Source organism: Phacochoerus africanus, chromosome 3 (assembly GCF_016906955.1).
Source record: "Phacochoerus africanus isolate WHEZ1 chromosome 3, ROS_Pafr_v1, whole genome shotgun sequence".
Lineage (NCBI taxonomy): Eukaryota > Metazoa > Chordata > Mammalia > Artiodactyla > Suidae > Phacochoerus > Phacochoerus africanus.
In genome coordinates, this window is record NC_062546.1 from 78,620,939 (window position 1) to 78,645,791 (window position 24,853).

The window sequence follows — 24,853 nt, forward strand, 5'->3', positions numbered from 1 at the left end:
CTCCAGCACAGTGTCCATTGCATAAGATGTGCTCAGTGACAGTTGTTGCTGTTGTTGTCAGAGATCTGATTATTAATATATAACTTCAAAGGGATATAAGCAGTTGAAGAAACAACCTCCTCGCTTCATGATGACAGGCGAGTAACTGTCTGTGTCATCTTCCAGATACGTGAAAGGAGGTTAAAATATTTTCTCCAGTTTCAATGTCTCAACACTTCAAAAATATAGTGAGTATGCTGAGAAAAGCAAACCTTAAATAAATTTGGCTCCAAGAAACTGAAGGAGCAAACACAGAATGCCAGGCCATGACAACATGGTATAATATGTACCTTAGCTAAATATTTTAGCTCAGTAGCTTAAAAGGGCAATGTTTTCATGCAAAGTGATTATAGCTTAGTGGAGTCTTCTGTGAGCAAATTTGAAAAAAAGAAGTGAGGACATTGGTGATCTCTACAATTAATTAAATTTCTTTAGGTTGCTAATTCTTCTGCAGGTTGACTAATAACGAGTATATGTTACCACACTTTCTCAAGTATGAATATATGTCCTCAGTCATGGAATAATCATACAGAAAGCCAAATCATACAGAAAGCTATTATAGCTTTGCTCTTAAAATAAATACTGCATATTAAAGAAAAAGAAGTTATGACTCTAAATCTACCTTAATTCTTCTAAAATAAGTGAGCAGAGGATGTGAAATCAAAGGCATGGACTCCACGAGACAGAATAAGGCTCATTCTCAGCTCCAACACTTATTAAATGTAAAATTTTGTGCAAGCTATTTAGCCTTTCTGAGAATCAGTTTCTTCAGCTATACAATGGGACTGATAATAGTAGGCACTTAGTAGGATTATTGCAAGAACTAAAAGGAATAATTTTTCAATGGGTTTTGCACAAAAGAAGTACTCATGAAATGTTAATTTTCACTACATTCAAATTAACTTAAAATAAATGACTTGGTTGGACAACATTATTTTCTTACAAATTACCTTTTAACTAGGCCTCTTCATCTTAATATTGTATTCTCCTGTTGTTACAGCAGGCAGATAACAAGGTATGAGCAGAGCAAGGGGTTGGGCACAGTGCAGGTGGCAGGAAACCACACATCTTGTGAACAGTTGGGGTCCAGGGGCAGATAAAGAAAAACAGAAACCTCCAGACTGAGAGGAAAACACACATTTTAGGGGTGATAAGTGCCCTGGATGCAGAATAAGAAAGGTGGGAAGAGGTGCAATCTTCAGTGTCCAAATGTAACCTGTTGCTCATTATGCCCTCATTACAATACAATTAGCCTTATAGATAAGAAGTTCACATCCTGCCCTGGTTCCATGACGCTGCCCATCAAAGCTAAAAAAAAAAAGGATAAAATTCCCACCTCCAGTCGAGAATATGGTCCTGGAATAAAACTTAGGGAATATGACTCCCAAACCCCTCCTTCCCAATAACCATTGTTTGTATGTCCCTCATAACTGGTTTGTCAAAGAAACACAGCGCAGCTGCTGGCCTATCTGCCTGCCTCCCCTCTGGAGGCATATTTCTCACAAATCCTCACTTTATTTTCTCAAGTTTCATTTAGTTTCTGAATTCCTTCTGTGACAAGACAAAAAAGTTTTCTGGATGAACACTATCCCCAAAGAACAACTCAACTAATAACAATAACAATAAAAATAATAGTAAAAAAATGTCTTTCTGGAATAGGATTATAGAAACATCAAATATAATAATTTGCAATAATTAATAAGGGATCAACAATTAATAAATCAAAATACAGGACATTAACTGATTTCAAAAATATTTTCCATTTTCATACAAAATTTTCCACAATTTTTTCCACAAATTGTCAGTATCACTACTGAAATCAAAGTATTCTAATTATTTCTTTCCGAGTGTTTGTAACCATATAATATGTTCCTTATCCTCATTTTTTTTTTTAGCTCTTTAGGCAGGAACATTAAGTATAAAATATCAAACTTTACCTTCTGTGACTACTAAGTTGAATCATACTACTTGAAGAATATTTATTTTGCCATATTCCTGTTATGTCGTCATTTAAAAAAATAAAGAAGAAGAATGCAAAGGCTTTTTACTTTTAAAAAAGGTTGTTGTTTTTTTTTTCTTTTTTTCCCCCAGCTCTGGAAGAAGAATATGGCAAAAGAACACCTCATCTTTAGGAAAATAGCATAACGCAAAAACAGATCATCACTAACAGAAGCTAAATCACACAGCAGTGTTGCGCTACAAATATATATTGATTCTGCCAGGAAAAAATGGACCAGAACCAACAGATTATAATGAGAACCATTTTGGCACTAAAGAAGCCCCTTTAACAATGGGTGTGCATTTGAATCCTAGTGTGATCATTACAGGATCATTTTCCTTATTGTCTTCCCATGATAAAGCCCTTGAGAGAAGTGCTGGCATTTTAAATTGCTCAGTCTCACGGGACGAAATTCTTTTTCTTCCTTAGGCAAAATTGTCTTCCCAAGTTACAAGAAGAATGCTTTAGAGCGCCATACTGTGAAAGTATAGAGAACAACAGTGATGGTGGCCCCGAAGGATTAGGCTATAAACAAGAGAGGAGATGTTACCTGTGGGCATTTGCTCCAAGGTCCCCACTCAGACATGACACATTCATTGGGACACAGAAGGAAGCAGGACTGGGTTTCTGGAGGGATTTCATCCTGGTTGCAGAGGTTGTTGTCCACTGCTCCCTCTTCACCATCAGCGGTATTTACACATCTGTAAGGCAAGATTCCAAGATGTCTTGACCACTTAAAACAGTGGAGGGTAAATTTAAAAACTTTGTGATGTATCATGATCACCTACCCCCCAAAGATAAACATAAAAATAATACCAATAGAGAAACTAGGAAAAGACAAAAATCTTTCAGCTAGTCAGGCTTTATTGAGGCAGAGCCCTTTATTCAGCAGAGAGAAAAGGACTAGAGACAACTGTCATCCTTAAAGAACTCTCCATCTCAAGAGACTTACTACAGTATATTTACTCAGGCCTAGCACAAAGTGAATCTTCTTTAATTGCAACAATTGTTTCAGGCTCTCCTCAATAATTCCATCACTTTGAAATAGCTAGACCTTTCATAGTTTTGGTGATTCTCTTAAAACCTTCCTAAAGCTATGTAGCATCAAAGCTTCCCTAGGTTGCATCCAATATATATAAGGTCATAGTTAAGTCATGTGAAAAAAATACATGAACATGTTTTTCTTTCAGGTATTTTATGCACATCAGGCAGGAATTTTGGTATCATAAACCAAAGGCAAATAAACAAGTATTTTCATGTAGCAATTGAGCACATGGTTTAGCTGCACACTTATAACTGCATTGAGATCAGTACTGGTGAACGTGAGATAAATAATCTGCTATTGATTCAGTCAAAATAAAACCTAAATGTTATACCACTACATAACTGCCAGAATGGCTAAAGTCACAAACATGGCAGATATCAAGGGTTGGCAAGAATGTGGAGCAACTGTAATTCTTCTCACTCTGCTGGTTGGAGTGTAAGTTCTTTAGCCAACTGTTGGCAATATCCACTAAAACTAAAATACACATGCTCTGTAACCAGACAATTTCATTTCTGTTCATATAAGCAAGAGAAACTAAAACAAGCAGGGTTCTGTGGGCCTCCTGAGAACAAAAGCCTTTGTGTCTCCCAGTTTTTTCCTTCCGTCTCCATGACCTTCCCTGAGTTCCAAAGGGTAGGTTCAAACAGTTGTTAATCAGGGAAAGGAGGGGATGTGGAGACAAGGGTAAAACAGTCAAGAAACAACTTTGCAGCCTTATGGCAGGGCCCTGGGTCCTTCTCAAGGGATACACATATCTGAGCTCTTCTGCAGAAGTAAATGCCCTCAAAAATGAAAGATGTTAACTACTTAATGAAACTTTCCTCATTCCATAAAGAAGAAGGATGACCAGTCCTGGGGCCACTAAACACCAGCTTTGAAGAATGCAAGTTTGCACCTACCATCATCCTTATCTGTGGCCCTATTTTCCACTCCCAAACTGTAAGATCATTGCCTATTCTCTCCCAAGGGGGGCACAGTTTTTAAGGCATTAGCCTTCTGTGGCCTCCCTTGCCTGGCAAAGCAAAAAAAGCTATTTTTTCCTCCTTCACCCAAAACCCTGTCTTTCCCATTGGACAGAAAGCTGAGTTTTGGCAACAAAATGTTTACAAATGTGAACCTATCCTACAAAAACAGAAAAGAAAGAAAAAAAAAAACAGCCTGAACAAGTTCATAACACCACTATTTCATGGAATCAACAGCAGAATAGACTATCTATTGGGCCATAGTGAAATAGATGCACATATTGTACTAACCTCATTGCATTAAATGTTATACAGTGATGAGAATACCTGAACTACTCACATGAAAGCCTGAATGGAGATCACAACTATTATGTTGCCAAGAAGCTGGACGCAAGAGAGTATATATTATATAATTCCATTCATATCAAGTTAAGGAAGCGGTAATACTCATCTATGGTGTAGGAAGACAGAATAGCAGTGATCCGTAGAGTAATGGTTTTTGACTGCTAGGGGCTTAGGTAGTCTTGGTAATACCTTACGTCTTGGCCTCTGGGTTGTTACACAGGTGAATTCATATTGTGAAAATTCATGGACCTGTGCCCTACGTTGTGGGCATTGCTCTGCATTTACATTATATTCCAATTAGAAGTTTGTATTTATATTATTTTCTCAAAAATATTTAATAAAGCTTTACTATATATAGGCCCATTTTGCTAGGCATTAGGACACAATATTATTCTTTTTTTTTTTTTTTTTTTTGGCTGTACCTGTAGCATACAAAAGTTCCTGGGTCAGGGATCAATTGAACATGTACCACAGCAGTGACCTGTGCCACAACAGTGACAATGCCGGATACCCTAACACTTAGGCAACCAAGGAACTCCTAAATTATTATTTGTTAATAATGATTCATTTAGTAAATATTTTGGGGGTCCTACTATGCATCTTACTTGGGTGCTTGGGTATAGAATTAAAAAAAAAAAAAAGACAAGTAAGATCCCTCCTTCTTCTAGTGATAATGATCATATTAAAGGTGATAATGACAAGGATGATGATATAAATGATGCCACTTTTGATCTGGTAATTTCAGACACGATGCCACAGCCAAGGAATAAGCATTTTAAGAGGGCTGTGCTGGAGAGCTTTTGGTGCTCCCTAAATCCTGCTATCCTGGGGTGAATTATCCTATATCTTAGGAGTTTCTTTTATATAAACAATAATTTTTAATTCAGGAAAATTGCAAAGTAGTCTATCACCTGGTACAAAATAAAAAAGCTTTCTGAGGAGTTCCCGTCGTGGCGCAGTGGTTAACGAATCCGACTAGGAACCATGAGGTTGCGGGTTCGGTCCCTGCCCTTGCTCAGTGGGTTAAGGATCCGGCGTTGCCGTGAGCTGTGGCGTAGGTTGCAGACGCGGCTCGGATCCCGCGTTGCTGTGGCTCTGGTGTAGGCTGGTGGCTACAGCTCCGATTGGACCCCTAGCCTGGGAACTTCCATATGCCGCAGAAGCGGCCCAAAGAAATAGCAAAAAGACAAAAAAAAAAAAAAAAAGCTTTCTGAGGTGCTAAGTAATAAAAAATTAGATGGTGTATAAATCAAGTTACAGAGAATAGTAAACGGAGAGGAGATGTAAGTAGTGTCTTCTAATATAGCAAGGCAAAGTACAGAGTCATCTAGGGCCTTGAATTTCTCCTGTGGGGATAGTCAATGGTGGAAGGAGGGACCACAAAATGGCTTTAATGTCTTTCCTTGGTCAAACTTAAAAGCTGGAAATTGCTTTCCTTCTGGTCTGCACACCCTCAGCTGATGTTCTTTTATTATTTCACTGAAAAAGAAAGGTAATATTTCTGGTCAATGGAGTCCAGTCACCATTATGCAATAGTCTTTGTTCACTCCCAATAGGCCACACACAGAGAAAAAAAAATGATAGTAAAGGAATTTATTACACAAAAGGAAAAAAAAAAAGGAGGAGGTGGCATTATCTTCAAGGACAAAGAACAGGAGAGAGGACTAAAGGCAATAATAGAAAAGAGACTAGTGGTAAGGGACTAAGCCTTCAGGGGCAAACAAAGAAAGTAGCTCCATTTACATATCAGAAGACATGAAAAATTCAGGAATTTTGGGCACCAAGTACCTTTGGAAATGTAGATGACATGAAGGTCACTGAAAAGATGGAAGATTTACTGAAAGTATGTGTAAGAAGTACCTAAACCCTAAAATCCACTCTCCCAATTCCCAAAGCCTGGTGATGGCCCCACCCCTGCCCCTACAGGTAACTGAGGGTTTATGAACTGGAGAGAATCACAAAACAGGTCTTTGGGTTAGAGAACACATGGCCTGATTAAGGATGGGGACATGTTACTGAAAACCAGGTTTAGGAGAAATTAATAGCATGAAAAATTTACCACTACCTTCATGACTTAAATAAAGCCCATTTATTATTTTGTAATTCTGTAGTATGGAAATACAACGTGGAACTCACTAGGCTAACATCTGTGCTCTGGCAGAACTGTATTCCTTTCTGGAGGCTCTAGAGGACAACTATCTCCTGACCTCTTCCACGTTCTAGAAGCCACCATATGCCTTCCTCTATCCTCAAAGTCAGCAGCCTATATCTCTCTGCGCCTTGCTTCTGTAGTGACATTTTCTATTTTTCCCTTCCCATCTCCCCTTCCACTTTTAGGACTCTTATGGATACATACACTGTTCCGATCCAAATGATGCAGGACAATCTTCCCAGCTCAAGCCCCTTAACTTAATCATATCTACAAAGACACTTTTGCTATTTCAGGTAACATATTCACAGATCTCAGGGGTTAAAATGTGGATGTCTTTGGGGGTGATCATTCTGTCTACCACATCAACCTTCTTTCATGATTTAGGAAGAGCTTCTTCTGGTGGTTCTGATAAGCATAAGAGGAAAGACTGAAATTTAATGTATTCCCAAATGAAAATGCCCCTGAAATCATGTATCTTGTGTCATCAATTTTCTTGCCATACGCCCCTTTCATCATCACCTCATTTCTATTCAAACTCATTACAAAACTACTTTAAAGCACATCTATATTCATTCTCCCCATGTTGTTCTCTCCTTTTCCTTGATTATTACCTTTTGGACTTACACTAATCACACTTTTATAACCATTTCATAGATACCTCACATCAAGATCATCAGCAGACTCCCCTTTGCCAAACTCAATAGCCAATTCTTTTTTATTTTCTTCTTAGGGATGCACCCATGGCATATGGAAGTTTCCAGGCTAGCAGTCAAATCAGAACTGCAGTTGCTGGCCTACAACACAGCCACAGCAACGCCAGATCTGAACCACATCTGAAACCTACACCATGACTCATGTCAATGCTGGATCCTTAACCCACTAAGTGAGGCCAGGGATTGAACATATATCCTCATATTTATTATTCAGGTTGGTTACCACTGAGCCACAATGGAAATTCCAATAGCCAATTCTTATCTTAGTACACTTCACGGAACTATTAGAAAAAATTGATTACTATCTCTTTTTTTATAAAAACTCTTGTCTCCCCATTTTCTTGGTTTTCCTCCTAGTCTATTGGCTCTTAGTCTCATTGATAAGATCTTTCCCTTTGCTGTAATATATGAATATTGGCATTCCTCATGTCTCAATTTCTTTCTTTCTTATCAATATATGTCAGACTAATAAGCTGTTGATGCCCAAATTTATACCCCCATCACTTTCTCAACTCTAATCTGTAATATCTCAGATCAAAGTTTAAGGTACTATCTCAAATTTATGGTATTTAAAAAGCTAGCTTTTGGTTCTCTCTATAAAATTTGCTTTTAGCATTCTTCATCTCAACAAATGGCACCACCATTATGATTCCTCAGATTCTAAATCCTGGCAGCCATCTTTGGTACTTCTCTTTCTTCCACATTCTGCGATCACTTTATAAGCAAATCCTGTTATCTGTACCTTCCTAATATAGTCCAAATGCGACCTTCTCACCATTTTCACTATTACTAACTAAGCCCAATCCAACCATCAGCCTCTCTCACCTGGAATTCTGGGATGTCCTTCAAACCTTCATCTCTGTTTCTACTTATATAGCCCAGAATACCTTCTCTAGGCTACATCCAGCAAATTCCCTTTCAAATGTGAGTAAGAGCATATCATTCACTGTCTCAAATCTTTTATAGTTTCATCATGCAGTTAGAAACACATACTTTAACCTTATTTTAGAAGAAATACAACTTGAGTATTGGTAGCAGCCACATGGGATTTGGTGTTACCCATCTTGTTATAACAAGTCAAGAAGGTTCCAGCTTTGGAAACTCCTTCCCTCTGAAATTCTCTTAATAAGATCCTTACATTCATGAAAGTCTCTCACATTTGTTCAGGTGTTTGCTGAAATATTTTGCTGTTCAGTCTCTCCAAAACAGTATCCTCTATCACCCAATCTAATTTCATTTTTCTTCTTGACATTTTATAGCAAAGACATTCCATTATATATTAATTTTGGTGCTTAATTTTTTCTCTGCTGCTGTTGAGGACAGCAGCTTGTTTTGTTCACTTTTGTGTTCCCAGTGCCTAGAGCAGTGCCTGATACATAGAAGACAAGCATTCATAAATATTTTTTGAGTGAATAAATGATTGCAGTCATGTATGAACCATGAAAACATGAAGCTGTCTCCTAGTTTGGAGGTTTCAAGAAAATGAACAGATAATCTGTTTCATTCAGTGTAATGCCATTTTATTAAGGCCAGTAACAGTTTGGAATGCAAGATACCCAGAAAATCTTCTTCACATATTTAAAAGTGATCGTATATGTAAAGCATGTAACATAGTGAGTATGTACTAGTTAGCTAGGGCTATCATAATAAAATATTATATGCTGGGTGGCTTAAAGCACAGAAATTTAATTTCTCACAGTCCAAGAGGCTCGAAGTCTTTCTTTGATCAAGGTGTTGGCAGGGTTGGTTTCTTCTAATGCCTCTCTCCTTTTGGCTTGTAGACAGCTGCCTTCTCCCTGTATCTTGACATGATCCTTTCCTCCATGTCTGTGTTCTAATCTCTTCTACTTAGAAGGATATCAGTCAGATGGAATGAGAGTCCATGGCAATGATCTCATTTAACATTAATTATCTCTTTAAAAACCCTATCTCCAAAGATAGCCACATTCTGAGGTATTGCAGATTAGGACTTCAATACATAGATGGGAGGGGCACACTTCAGTCCATAACACATGGTATTTGCTGGTTGTACTTTTTTTTTTTAATGGATGCCATGCTTTGTCCATTTGAGCTGAGATCTATGGTTTAAAGGCTCTCTTGTTCAAGTGTGTTTTTCTTCAACCAATCTTGCCACAATTCTATCAGTAGCCATATATTCTCTTAAAACTTTCCTTTCTCTCCTGATATTTTGCCGTAATACTAAGAGGCCTGGCTGGGATAAGAGTGAGAGATGCCACAGCTCACTGACAGATATTCCTTGATCAGCTAGGTCAGTCAGTCATTTCTCAAATCCTTGATAGAATAGGACCCCAGAGACACAGATTTGGAAGAGAAAGAGGCAGAGGCCGAAGTTTGTGACAGCTGGAACAATTAGTCTCCTCCAAGCAGGAGGAGTTCCAGTTGTGGCTCAGTGGAAATGAATCTGACTAGTATCTATAAGGACACAGGTTCGATCCCTGGCCTCACTCAGTGCATTAAGGATCCTGTTTTGCCATGAGCTGTGGTGCCATGAGATGTGGCTTGGATCTGGTAGTTCTGTGGCTGAGGTGTACGCCAGCAGCTACAGCTCCTATTCAACCCCTAGCCTGGGAAACTTCATATGCCCTGAGTGTGGCCCGAAAAAGATTAAAAAAAAAAAAAAGAAAGACAAATACCGTATGATACTACTTATATCTGGAATCTAATATATGGCACAAATGAACCTTTCTTTCCAGAGAAAATAAATCCATGGACTTAGAGTGCAGACTTGTGGTTGCCAAGGGGGGGCAGGGAGTGAGATGGACTGGGAGTCTGGGGTTAATAGATGCAAACTATTGTATTTGGAGCGGATAAACAATGAGATCCTGCTGTATATAGGGAACTATATATAGTCATTTACCATGGAATATGATGGATGATAATGTGAGAAAAAGAACATGTATGTATAAGTGTGACTGGGCTACTCTACTACACGGTAGAAATTGACAGAACACTGTAAACCAAATACAAAGGAAAAAATAAAAACCATAAAAAAAATCTTGCCAAATCATTTCTAAATAGACTTTTGTGACGAACACAGGCCCAGTATTTCCTTTGCTTACCACTGCTTTATTTACAAAACAAAAACTTTAAACAAATTCCCCAGGTAAATAACCTAGCATTCCTTAAATTCTTGAAGGGATGTTTTCTTTGGATATTAAAATACATCCTGCTACGTTCATAGGTAGTTTCATATTAGTTTCCAAGGCCAATAGTTGAAGTTTGAAATGACCTTTTCATGGTATTGACATGCAAAATGAAGAGAATGTCCATGGACTATACTAACCACAGAGCAAAAGAGAAACAAGACATCACAGTCAGATTCACCTAATTCGTTAAAAGTGATGGCTGTGAATCACTATAGAGATGTGGGCTCACTCCATGCGGTTGGTTTTCCCACTGAAGACATTTGCAGGAAACTTTAAGGATTGTGGCTGCACTGCAGACAGAATCCCACTATATACATGGCAGTTCAAGGCACAGATGCTTCCAGGGATATTTAAAGATGAGCAAAAGTCAGAGGATAGGCTGTGAAAACCAGAGTGTACTTGGGTAAGCAACACTGCTGTTTTTATAAAAATTTATATAAATTCCACTGCCAACCACATTTCCCAAATACCTCCATTTCCACACACCTGATTTTCCTAGACTGTGTTCCTTCTCCACAGCGCAGGGACCTCAGCTCATTGTGGATTTTGCATGGAGACCAGTGTTCTACAACCCAGGAATACTGATTGCACTCCCTGTAACATGGGACTGCCTCATGAACCTGTCAAGAACAGGAAAGGAGAAAAAAAAATTATATACGACTGTTCAAGTTAGGAAAAAATAGCCTACCTTTTAGTAAAGTCTGCCGAACATAACCCAAGAACTAACTCTAGCCCAAACAGCCAAATTGGATTTCCCCAAAGCAAGATATATTTGGACTGCCTGAAATTACTTACTTGCCTAGAGAAACATACAGGGGGAGTCAACTAGAATATGATAGTATGCCTTTGCAGAAGAGAACAAAGGACAGTTATTTCCTATCACCAAGTAGGAATTCCATTTTCTTTTCATTCCCTCAAAGAGCTCACACAGCATCTATTAGATGGTCCAGCTCTCAATTATATGGTACACTCTATTCCCAGATATACTTTATGATGTCAACTGAAACAAATATAGGTAAGGCAAATTTACTCTTGAATATAAGAGGTTCTTAGAATGCATAAGGCAAGTGGTATTATTTGCAGTAGAAATTTCTTTTTATGCCTCCAAATGATCAATATTAACAGCAATCATTTAGCTTCCTGGGCATTGTGGATTCATGTGAATTTAGCTATTTGTAGGATGTTTTCAGAGCCTAGCTAAAACACAACACACAGAGACCCACACAGACACTCAAACACAAGATAAATAAACACATGTTATAGGCTGTGTGTGATTACTGACTGTAAATCCATATAGAATTACAGTAAAAACAATGAGTACAGTTAATGAATTCTTAGGTTACTTCCTATGTATCTGTTTGTGCAGATTTTTTTCCTGAAGTTTTACACTAATGAGTAGTAAACTAAATCTGTCTGCCTCTTCAAGAATGAATTTAAAATGCATTACTCCTCAACAGAGAAAATAGCATTCTCCACCAGTAAGGAAGAAAAGATCTTGGGTCATATATTATGTTACTCTAGATCACAAAGATGGCCCTAGGTTAAGATGCTAATGAACAGTGATTCAACTTATTACAAAATAGTTAATTAATGCTTCTTCTTTTAAACAAGAACTTAAGCCCCGTTGCTATCCACCTCTTGCCTTTCTGATTCCATAAAATTGCAAATGATGACCAGGCAGTTCTATCCAAGAGCAATTACTTGGAAGTTTCCACTAAACGCAGGGGAAATCACTCTTTAATGGGATAATCAGAAAACAAGATTGGAGCACTGTCAGCATGTTAGATGGAAATCAGATGAGAAAAGGTTATTTGTGGGACTACATCTTAGGAATCACAAATAATGTCAGAAACTATTTTTAACTGTGGGGTTCGATTTGGCTTTCTCATGTAGGGCATACAGCAATAAGGGAAACCACAAAGTGAAAAATATGTCAGGGCAGAATGAAAGGAGATGGGAAAATAGAAGTGGAAATGGGAAAGTGGAAAGAATTAAGAGAATCACGCTGTGAATGCTGACAACGATGGGATGAAAGGGCCTTAAGCAGTGCCCACATCAGAATAAGGAGGTAGTAACTTTTAAGGGAGCAAAGTTTGCCCCCCAAAACTCAAAGGGTAGAAGAGGTAAGAGAAAAATCTACAATGACAAGATGTGACATTCCCCCCACACACACACACAACCCAACAGACACCAGGAAACTGAGATGACACCAGTTGGGGGTTTAGCTGACCCACATACACCACGGAAATCAAGCTTTCACTGAACTTAAGGGTTTGTCTTATAACTTTTCAATATGTATCAGACAATTTAAAGAAAGCTTTTTGGCTTCCATAAGAGATATAAGAAAGTCTGGTACAGCATTTTGCACACACAAGAAGGATGAAAAAATTAGTATTAGATAATCATTTTTTCCCACCACTCATGCATGAATCTGAGAGCAGATGGATGGGATATCCTGTCTGAAATGGACCTATTTTTCTAAATTTATCCATACTAAGCAGAGCTTACAATTTTCACTCTCCCTCCTATATAAAGCCCAAGCTCAGGTGGAAAATAAAAATTTAGTTGCATATATCTTTGATATGTACATTTGTACACCTGTTCATATATTGGTTTACTGTTTTTACTATTTATGCTCCAGTGATCTATACCTATAGCAGAGTTGCTAACCTCATTGATAAGCTGTTGGAAAGCAGGGAGTAGATCTTTGTAGGGAGATATTGACCCATTTTTTGAACAATGGTGTGTAAAATGGAGCCTCTTGAAGAGTCTACATCACATGGATTTACCGAATTTTTTTTCCTTGTATGTTTCTGCATTTTTAATATTGCTTATATGGTTGCATCTGGATGTCAAATCCCTACCTTCTTTCAAAATCCAAGTAAATCCCATTGCTTCCCCAAGGCCTTTCCCACAACTCCAGTTGGCACGTCTTTGATACCCAGTGACAGTTAACAGTTTTAAGCAAACTTGCAGCCAGTTTATTTTTCTTTAATTTTACTTGTATTACAGTATAGTTGATTTACACAGTTGTGTCAATTTCTGCTATATAGCATAGTGACCCAGTCATATATATACATATATATATATATATTATTTTTTTCATATTATCTTCTATCATATTCTACTCCAAGAGACTGGATATACAGTAAGACCTCATTGCTTATCCATTCTAAAGGTAACACTTTGCATCTACTAAACCCAAACTCTCAGTCCATCCCACTCCCTCTACCCTCCCCTTTGGCAACCACAAGTCTGTTCTCTATGTCTTTGATTCTATTTCTATTCTGTAGATAGGTTCATTTGTGCCACATTTCAGACTCCACATATAAGTGATATCATATACTATTTGTCTTTCTCTTTCTGACTTACTTCACTTAGCATGAGAATTTCTCATTGCAACCATGTTGCATACCCAGTTGGTAACGACAGGATGCCTATGTGCAGGGCTGGGACAGTGGTGGCAATTAGGGCCATGCTGTGTGGAACTGAGGGAACAAACACATTCAATGAAGTCATCCTCTTTACGTCTCTCTTCATGTCTCCTAATCTCTTAGGCTGCTTGAGCTCTTTTTTGTCTTAATAGCCACATGTCTATTTTGGACCATAAATCATACTGAGAGAATATTCTCACAGAAATGAAATCTGAACTCTCCACACTTAAATACACTTCTGGTTTTAAGCAAAGTCAGACCTGGATGATGAGTGTTTGCATGACTACTTGGGAAAAAAAAAAAACTTGAGTTTTAGGAAGGCAGGGACTCTATTTCTATGGTGTCTGCATTTTATAAAATGTTCCAAAGGGGGTGATATCCATTAAATATTTGCTGAACTAAAAATAGTTTTTGCAAGGGCACAGATTGCTAAATGACTCTCATTTAATTTTCTAAAGAAAAGAGGTTCATAAATGAAAGATGCAAGGGGTATTTTAAAAAGTTCAAAGTACAATAAGAGGGGACAAAAATGAAAACCTTTTCTTTCCATTACGGGGCTTTGGTGAAGAATAGCCATCACTATGTTATCAAAAAGTGCTACTTGATGATTTTGTTACAGGAAAGAAAGGCTGTCCTCAAAGAATTGTGAGAGTTGTTTCTTTAGATTCCTTGTTCATAAGGCAAGGAATCTTACCTAGAGAATCAAAAATACCCAGGGAGGCAAAAAAGCAGCAGGCATTCAAGAATAAAAATTTACTACTGAGATATGCAATTTCTTCTCATGTTAATCTTTATGTTCTGGTGTTTTCATATTGCTATTTAGTTGGTGCTTATTACAGTTCCATAATGGAAATGTGTTAAAGCATGGACTTTATCAGGGAATCATATGGAAATGTTCTAAAGGAGAGAAATGAGCCATGGGAAAGTTAAATGAAAATCATTTCTAAATGGCACAAATTAGGAAGAAAATAACAGGGCTTAATAGGGCCACCAATGCTAAGAAATGCCACTGAAAAATCAAAAGCCTTTGAGAAAGGTACCATTTCATTTTCCTAGTAAAGAATCGTATTTATTACTTCTATATTGGTATTTTATAATTTTGTAGTTTCAGAGTCATAAACACATTTATTGAGTCAGTTTTTAAATATTTATTAAATAAGACTTTGCTCACTGTAACTGATGGATTTAATTAAGTACTCTTTCCTGATGCCACTCTCCAACTATAGACTGACTGGTATAAACTTGGAAGCAGGGTCTTGGTTCAGCAGTTGTCATTATTATATATCAGAGGCTTGGGGTTCAAGGCCTTAAATCAAATAACCCAACAACAACCACAATAAAAACAAAAACAAAGGAAAATTCATGGCCTACAGTTTTCTGTAGCAATAACTTTTTGCTCCAATGAAGCTGTGAGGCAAGACCCAGGTAGAAACATTCAGGCTTGGGACCTCCTTGCTGGGCATTGTAGGTCCTTAGTAGAATCTGAAATTCAGTTCAAAGGCCCAGATGGAAGTAGAGATTCCTGCAAGTCAGAGCCAGGGTCTGTCCCATTGGATTGTGAAAGACAATGGTCTCCAGGAGAAGTAATGGTCTCAGTAAAGCACTTGGGTTCCCCTCTCCCCCCAAACGTTGTGAATTCATAATCAAAGATGCACAATTTTGTACTTAATCAGGTCTATGATCCTCATCCCTTAATTCAAAGATCTTCCTTGCTAGTCATTTTCTGCTTCTCTGTACTTCCTTCCTTTATCCAGGGCTCACATTTTTCCTTTCAAAAGGGTCCGCTAGGCTATACCTTTCTTCACCTTTCCAAATTCTGTACCTCTTCTTATCCAATCAGCCATGAAATTATGCTCTCCTTCATTATGACTTGGTGAACTGGCTGGAAAGTATCACATTTACACAAATGATCTTTTGGTTCCATTTTTGTTCATCATGAATTTATATCTGTGCACAATATAGTGTGTATATGCAATGCTTAAAAAGTACAGTCTCAATGCAGCTGCACCCACATGCTTTACACCATGCCCATCATTGGTCCCTGGTTATCAATGATGCTATGATAACACTCTGTGCATCCTGATGACTTATACAAGACATTCTGTGTCATAGGTCTTGATTATCACAATCATTTCAGACAAGGTTGGTGTGATCCTTATTTACAGGTTAAAGTAACTAAAACTTGAAGAAGCTAAGTTAGACATGTATGACTTATACATGATGAAGCTGGTGCTCAAACTGAGATTATTTGAAAATCCCACTCTGGTGACACCAAGGTTTCCTGGGCTCTGCCTGTTTAGCTTGTCACTATGCTTGCAGAGATAGTCACTATCTTTTCAGTGATGAAGACAATGCTAACATTTATTAGTTCCTGAAAAAGTAAAGCCAAGACCTGAATATTTCAAGATGCCTATAAATGATGCATATTACTTTATTTATTAAAAATATTACCTAAGCAATTAATTCCTAGTCTTTGGGTATGGAATCTCTTCTCACCCTATGAGAAATCCAAGAAATATCTCAGAAAACTAACTACCCTACCCCCAAGTTGAATCACTTCTATGTGTTTTGAATGTTTGCAATTCTTTGTGTGAAGATGATGGGTTAACAAAATATCACAAATATTTTAAAATTGGTATTTGTGGGAAGATCATCATGTCTGTTATTCTGTGCTATGAGTTGCTCAAAAGGGCAACTTAGAGTCAGGATTTTCTGGAGATTTGGAGTCAGGTGATCCATATTCAGGAGTGTGGGTAACTGGCAGTTTTAGCCCAGATATTCAGTTTTGAGGCCCTGGCTAACCTCCTCCCCACTACGTTTTTACACACTACCTCCTTAGCCACACAGCAACCCAAAAGACATCCTTATAATTCCCAGAGATTACCATCATTCCTGGTGTGTAAGATTCATGAATGGTTTTAAATATGCATTATATGTTTTCATTTCAATTTTGATGTTAAAAAGCCTGAAAATGAATTTAATGATGATGACTAAGTTTTATTGGCAAGATTTATTGACAAATAAGTTGTTGAATTTTAAAGCCAATGGGAAGTTTATTAAAATAATGACTGTGGTAGCTTCATTCCCTAACTCCTAGGAATAGTGATTTCCAAACTTGATGTGTGGACCTGGAAAACTGTGGCATTATTCCAAGCATGAATGCATTCTCATGCCAAGCCCTGCCTGTAGTCTCAAAAATATAATCTCAGAAGTGTTAGTTCCAGCACTTGTCAAATTAGTGCAGGGAATGCTGTGATTTTAAAAGTTTTCATTTCACTTCAAGGCACTGCTGTATTTAAAACCACTCATTAGAAATCTTCTCAATCCAGGAGTTCCCGTCATGGCGCAATGGTTAAGGAATCCGACTAGGAACCATGAGGTTGCGGGTTCGATCCCTGCCCTTGCTCAGTGGGTTAACGATCCGGCGTTGCCGTGAGCTGTGGTGTAGGTCGCAGACGCGGCTCGGATCCCGCATTGCTGTGGCTCTGGCATAGGCCGGGGGCTATAGCTCCGATTCGACCCCTAGCCTGGGAACCTCCATATGCCATGGGAGCGGCCCAAGAAATGGCAAAAAGACAAAAAAAAAAAGAGAGAAATCTTCTCAATCCAGGTTAAATAAGAACACAAGGTTCTAAAATCAAACACTCAGGGAACCAATCCCTTTACATACAAGGAAGAGAATAAACGTACTAACAAAGAGTTATGCCTTAAACTATTTATATTTAAACAGATAAAACACACAGAATAGCAAAACACACATTCTAAAAGTGAATGTGTAAATAGGCATTTCATGAGAAGTTCTAATTTCTAGATTCTTTACTTTTCATTTTCTAATAGTCTATAGCACTTAACACTGTCCCTCTGGCCTGAATATCACTGCTGATCTTTTAAGTCTTCATTATCAAGACCAACCTTCATGCACAGCTAAACTGTCTCTGCCATCCTCACAGACCTATTTCTCTCCCATGAAGGGGCTGGAAGGATAGGAGGGGGAAAAGCTTGGGACTGATACTGATTAAGTGTGGCCCTCAAGCCATGTATGTACTTCTTCCCCTTCCCTAGGTTTCCTTCCTCCTTCAAGGAAGGATGTCACATTCAGCCTACCCATTACAGAGGGTGTTTACCAGAGAGGAACCCCAAAACCCACATCCAAAAGGCCATGATTAAGCTCAGTTACCTGTGCTGATAGAGGTTACACTGTTTATAATGGTGAATATGCAGAAATGCTTTTTTTAACGCATAATAATATATTCCCCCCTTGAGCATATTTACATTTCTTATTGTGCATTATTTAAGCAAATATAAAAATAAACTATGGTCTTAAAGTGAACTACATAGTGAGGGACATCAGTAAGAAAAATTGTTATTGTATAGCTCTCAAAAAGTACAGGATATTCTACAGCAAAATTCTCATGTGTGTGCATGTGTGCATGCACATGCACACACGCATACACACACACACACACACTCACAAGTGCAAATCAGAAGCCCTCTGTCCCTGGTATGTGCTGTAGAACTGAGGGAACATGTTGCCACAGGCAACTTGGGGCAAGGTAAACAGTGCCCATTCTGTACCACAGCACTGTGTAAACAATCATAACAAATAGAATGTGAGAAGGAAACTCACTCCAGAGTCTCAACTGGGAGGAGCCACCCACTGCCATGCTGTGATAGGAGATCAGATGGGATTTTGGAGATTGTTTGCAGTATGCTAGGGACTACCGTCATGGTGACTCTTTTGATTTTCATAGAACAGAATGCAGTTATCAGTCAAGCTAAAGCGGAAAAAAAAAAAAGCAATCACGTGCCAACTGACTGGTACTTTCAGAAAACTTTGGAAGAGATGAACTCGTAACCCTTCAGAAAAGAGGTTAGGGATGAGTATTGAGGACTGTACCCAATATAAGCCAATCATAGAAGGGTAAATACTGAATGAATTATACATATAGGAGGTATCTCAAATAGTCAAGCTCACTATAGCAAAGAACAGAATGGGAGTTGTCAGGGGCTGTGGGGAGGGAAAAATAGAGAATTACGTATAAAATTCAAGTTGTGCAAGATGAATCAGTTCTAGAGATCTGCTGTATCACACTGCCTATGGTTAACAATACTGTATTATACACTTAAAAAATCTGTTAAAAAGGGGTAGGGCTATCTTATGCCAAGTGTTCTTACCACTATAAAATTCAAAAGAGTGATGTGTCTCATAGGGGTTGGAATGTACCATGAAAACCTGACCATTGAAGAGAAATTTCTATCCTTACCATGGATGAGATACTGTCTAGGGTTCTGGTGCAAAGTTTAGATAGATAGATAGATAGATATACAGACAGAATGAGTCTAGGTCTAGAACATGACCACCAGCATCAGGTGGGGAAGAAGAAAAAGCTTTTTTTCCCCCTGTTGCAATAGAGAGATTGAAACAGACTACTTTGCCTTCGGGCAGGCGACAAATTTTTCCATGTTATAGACATAAGGCAGTGATGAAGAATAGATTATCAGATCTCAGCTTACAGAAACAGATGTCCAAAGGTAAAGAAAGGCAGGTATTGCTTGGAGTTTATGAAAAAAAAAAGGAGAATAAGGGGTTTAGGACTGAGACTTGCAATTCTCATATTATTTAAGTGTCCAACATAAGTGAAGGATTTGGGAAAACCTTTACATTCCTTTATTGGCCTTTCCTGGAAGAAGGTCTTGAACAGCTGCCACTCATTCTTACTAGCTGACAGCATCACACTATCCCTACTCTAGGATACAGGCAGCTATCTCTTCATGTAATGGATGTAAGAAGCCTACTGAAGAATGCCTAGGAAATCAATGTAATTTGAATTATTAAAAAACTGCATTTGTAGAAAGAAATAATAAGATCTAAGTTGCACATTCCTTAGGCGAAGAAACCCTATATTTGTGTGGCTGAACCATCACATATAAACGGACAAGGATGAGTAGCTCTAGTTGGGATTAATCTATGATGAACTACATTGGATGGGAGATTTGTCAATCCAGCAAGCCAATAAACCAATATCTAAATATAATTCCTTTTTTTGACATTTCTTGCCTTATTAGTCTAAATTTTTAAATTGTTCTTTCCCCAATACAATTTTTTCCTACTGTACAGCATTGTGACCCAGTTGCACATACATGTATACATTCTATTTTCTCATATTATCATGCTCCATCATAAGTGACTAGACAGAGTTCCCAGTGCTACACAGCAGATATCATTGCTAATCCATTCCAAAAGCAATAGCTTACATCTATCAACCCCAAGCTCCCAATCCACCCCACTCCCTGCCCCTCCCCCTTGGCAAACACAAGTCTATTCTCCAAGTCCATGATTTTCTTTTCTGTGGAAAGGTTCATTTGTGCCTTATATTAGATTTCATATATAAGTGATATTATATGGTATATGTCTTTCTTTTTCTGATTTACTTCACTGAGGATGAGAGTCTCTAGTTCCATCCATGTTGCTGCAAATGGCATTGTTTTGTTCTTTTTTATGGTTGAGTAGTATTCCATTGTGTACATATACCACCTCTTCCTAATCCAATCATCTGACGATGGACATTTGGGTTGTTTCCATGTCTTGGCTATTGTGAATAGAGCTGCAATGAACATGTGGGTGCATGGGTCTTTTTTAAGGAAAGTTTTGTCTGGATATATGCCCAAGAGTGGGATTGCTGGGTCATATGGTAGTTCTATATATAGATTTCTAAGGTACTTCCATACTGATGTCCATAATGGTTGTACCAGCTTACATTCCCACCAACAGTGCAGGAGGGTTCCCTTTTCTCCACACCCCCTTCAGTGTTTGTTATTTGTGGACTTCTTAATGGTAGTCATTTTGACTGGTGTGAGGTGGTATCTCATGGTAGTTTTGATTTGCATTTCTCTAATAATCAGGAATGGTGAGCATTTTTTCATGTGCTTGTCGGCCATTTGTACATATTCCTTGAAGAAATGTCTATTCAGGCCTTTCACCCATTTTTGCATTGGGTGGTTGGCTTTTTTGGTGTTGAGTTGTATAAGTTGCTTGTATGTTCTAGAGATTAAGCCCTTGTCAATTGCATCATTTGAAACTATTTTCTCCCATTCTGTAAGTTATCTTTTTGTTTTCTTTTTGGTTTCCATTGCTTTGCAAAAGCTCATTAGTTTGATTAGGTCCCATTGGTTTATTTTTGCTTTTATTTCTGTTTTTTGGGAGACTGACCTGATGAAAGCAATTTAAGAGATCTGTGGGATAATATAAAGTGGGCCAATCTACACATAACAGGAATTCCAGAAAGAAAAGAAAAAGAAAAGGGGATTGAAAATACATTTGAAGTAATTATGGCTGAAAACTTTCCAAATCTAAAGGATACTGACATCAACATACAGGAAGCACAGAGGGCCCCAAAGATGTTGAACCCAAACAGGCCCAAACCAAGACATGTTATAATAAAAATGGCAAAAGTTAAAGATAAAGAGAGGATTCTAAAGGCAGCAAGAGAAAAGCAAAGCATTATTTATAAGGGAACCCCCAGAAGGCTATCATCTGATATCTCTACAGCAACACTACAGGCCAGAAGGGCATGGCAAGATATATTTAAAGTGCTGAAAGCAAAAAAAATTTCAACCCAGAATACTCTATCCAGCAAGAATAGCATTTAAAAGAGAAGGGGAAATAAAGAATTTCTCCAACAAAGGAAAGGTAAAAGAGTACCTCAATACTAAACCCATCCTAAAATAAATACTGAAAGGGCTTCTCTAAATTAAAAAAAAAAATAGAGAGGAAAAAAGAGAAAAAGAAGAATTAGGATGGAGGAAACCACAATTAGAAAGCAGTCACTCAAATAAGCCAGCATACAGATCTAAATATGAAGATGTTAAGAAAAAAAAGAAAATATAGATTCTTTGTTTTTTTTTAATTTTAATGATGTGTTTGAGCCTATATGACTATCAGGCAAAAGCAAGTAGATATAGGCAGGTCTTAACATGCTTAAAAAATAGGGCAACCACAAATCAAAACTGATCATTACATTCACAAAAACGAAAACAAAAGTACCCAAGCATAAAATAAATGGAAACCATCCAACCCAAAAAAAGAAAAGAAGAAAAGAGAAACATAGAATCAACTGGAAAACAAGGCTTAAAATGGCGATAAATACGTATCTATCAATAATCACTTTAAATGTCAATGGACTGAAGGCTCCAATCAAAAGACACAGAGTGGCAGACTGTATAAAAAAGCAAAAACCTTCAATCTGCTGTCTACAAGAAACTCACCTTCGAGCAAAGGACACATATAGATTGAAAGTCAGGGGATGGGAAAAGACATTTCATGCCAATGGACAAGACAGGAAAGCAGGAGTTGTAATACTCATTATCAGACAAAATAGACTTTAAAACGAAGGCCATAAAGAAAGACAAAGAAGGACACTATTTAATAGTTAAAGGATCCACTCAAGAAGAGGATATTACAATTGTCAATAAATATAATTCTCATCAACTATAGACAAGGCCCTGGGACATAGAGGAGGAAGCTTGAAGACTGCAGCTACCTGGGGTTAGTAAATGGGAAATTTGGTGAGGCAGAATTTTATTTGTAGACAGTGATAGCTACTAAGCCTTCTGATATATCAATTAAGAGAGATATTCCAGTGAAGTATGGCAAATATTAGTCACCTTCAATGTGAGGCAGATGAGAATGTGTGAGAGGGCTGAGAAATGTGAAAAGGTCTCAATGTGAGGTTATGGTTATAAAATGTAGCGATTATCTCCACTATTTTCACAATACTTCCAATGTAACAAAGAAGAAGAGATACCAAGATTTGGTGGTGAAAATGAAAGAGACAAGTATAAAATGAATGCTCCTTTGTTGAAATCATGTAAGACTAGTATATTCTAGAACCTGCTGCCACATTAAAGTTTCCTCTTTTTTACCAAGAGCATTGTAAGAAGAAAGAAACGGCATCAGCTTTGTAAGTGCCCTGAATTCCAGAGAGTGTTGCTAACGAGCAGAGGAGCAGAAATTCTTGGGTATTCGCCAAGAAAAACTTCTTCATAATACTTTCACACCATCTTATTTCATCTTATGTTGGTCTAGTTGGGCTAAATCTGAGGTTATATGTGACCTGAAAAGCAATCTAGTCTTTGGAAGGTTTGCTCAGAACTTCCCGATATTCGCAGTAGGCAAGCACACAACTGGTTTCTGGGATGAAGTCCAAAAGGAAAGCCCTGCAATTGGCAAGCAATGCCTTTTCACATGTTTCTTGTCATACAGTGAGTGCTCTGGGCCCACCACACTACCATCTTTTAATCAGGGCAGCATGCAAATCCCTCCTACCCTGAAATGCATCAGTTCTCATGTACCACTTACACCAAAGTCTATCAGGGAGTTAGAATAGGACCAAAGAAAGAGCCATCAAAATGGCCTTTATTCTGTCTAGTAAGACCAATTTACAAACAAAGAAAGATATAAGAGGTGTGGTCTGCAAACCCCATTCCTAATTTGGCTAATGTCCAAAGGCTCCTCATAAAAGTCAGGAGAGGAACAGAGCAATACATCTTTTTATGCAAGAAAAAAGAAAACATTATTATTTCTTTATAGTTTGGGGCAAAAAAGAAAAGTATAAGTGATTGTTATAAAATATTCCTAAGAGACTTTGTGCACAAGATGTATGTCACATGTATACACACACACACACAGAGTTTTCTTTTTCTTCTGCAGATAAATTCATGAGAGAGCAGTTTTAAGGCTCCATTGCACTCTAACAATTTTCCCTGTTAAAATACACTCCCAGGCACAATACAAAATAGCTTTTTAAAATATGAACTCTTAGTGTGAGTCCTTCCGTAACAAACCCGAGGTGTCTAGGAGGAAATTAAAGTGAAACATAGAGCTACAAGTGATGTTTTATAACCAAGGATGGCACAGCCTGACCTTTGCAGAAATGAGAGGCAAGATTGATTGGCTAATGGAATCCCTGCCATTCACTTACATGGTGATAAATTGGGATCTTGGCTCTGATTCCCACCTTAATTTCATCCACTGAAGATTCTTCTTAGGGACTAATTGAAAGCTGCTTCCTTACAGAATAAAGAGTATTCTGGGGTAAACAGTTATTCTGAGGCCAAAAGTGAGGAAGAGGCAAAGAGTGATACAGAGCTTTTAGGCACTTCACAAGATAAAAGCAGAAGATGATTGCTGAAGGCAAATTACAGTTTAAGGAAGACCCGTACCTGGCCTCCATTTCAGTATATTTTGTTTTGACCAAAGGAAAGAGAGCTGATGATAAGGTAGAAGTCATGTCTGACAAGAGCAAATACCACTACATACAACGTAAGTGATGAGACTGACTATTTCTGGGTGCTTTCAAAATACAGGATCTTTGAAAAACCTAACAAAGAAGTTCTTAACATGTGTTACAAAATGATTGATTAACCCATTTACATAAAGTGGGCAAGTTTCTATAAACTTGAACCTGATACAAAGTTAAAACATAAATACATAGCATGGGCATAACCAATGACAGCTTTTCTGAGATGTTTATGGAGAACTGAGAATTTCAGATATCATATTTCCTACAAACAATCCTTCCCCCACCCTAAAAGAACTTTAGACACTGTGTTCTTGGTTTAAACTCTGTGCTCAATAGATACATATTGACATAAATGCAAATAAGTACAGAAATATCCTCTAAGCATTTGCTGAAAAGCATATATAGACAAACCATGATGCCGGTATCACTTGAAGTTAAAATGTTTGCTCTCTTTGTAGGAACTTTCCAGGACTTTAGTATTATGCATCAATAATTCAAATGTAGTTGCTTGTAACTATACTCTGGTCTTAGATACATTTTTTTTTCTATTTTTATGGTGGCACCCATGGCATATGGAAGTTTCCAGGCCAGGCATTGAATCTGAGCCGCAGCTATGACTTATACGACGGCTGTAGCAATGTGGATGCTTTAATTCATTGGGCCAGGGGCCAAAACCATGCCTCTGTAATGACCTAA

General features: G+C 37.9%; 1 protein-coding gene across 1 annotated transcript in view; it reads right to left on the reverse strand.

The window, feature by feature from the left end:
• The window catches only part of THSD7B (thrombospondin type 1 domain containing 7B), an 832,155-nt gene that overhangs the window by 98,277 nt on the left and 709,025 nt on the right, over positions 1–24,853 (reverse strand). The window contains exons 16-17 of the mRNA XM_047772023.1: positions 10,909–11,042; positions 2,589–2,739 (exon numbers count right to left, since the gene is read on the reverse strand). Of these exons, the coding sequence (XP_047627979.1) occupies positions 2,589–2,739; positions 10,909–11,042 (285 nt within the window). The remainder of the gene's footprint in view (positions 1–2,588; positions 2,740–10,908; positions 11,043–24,853) is intronic.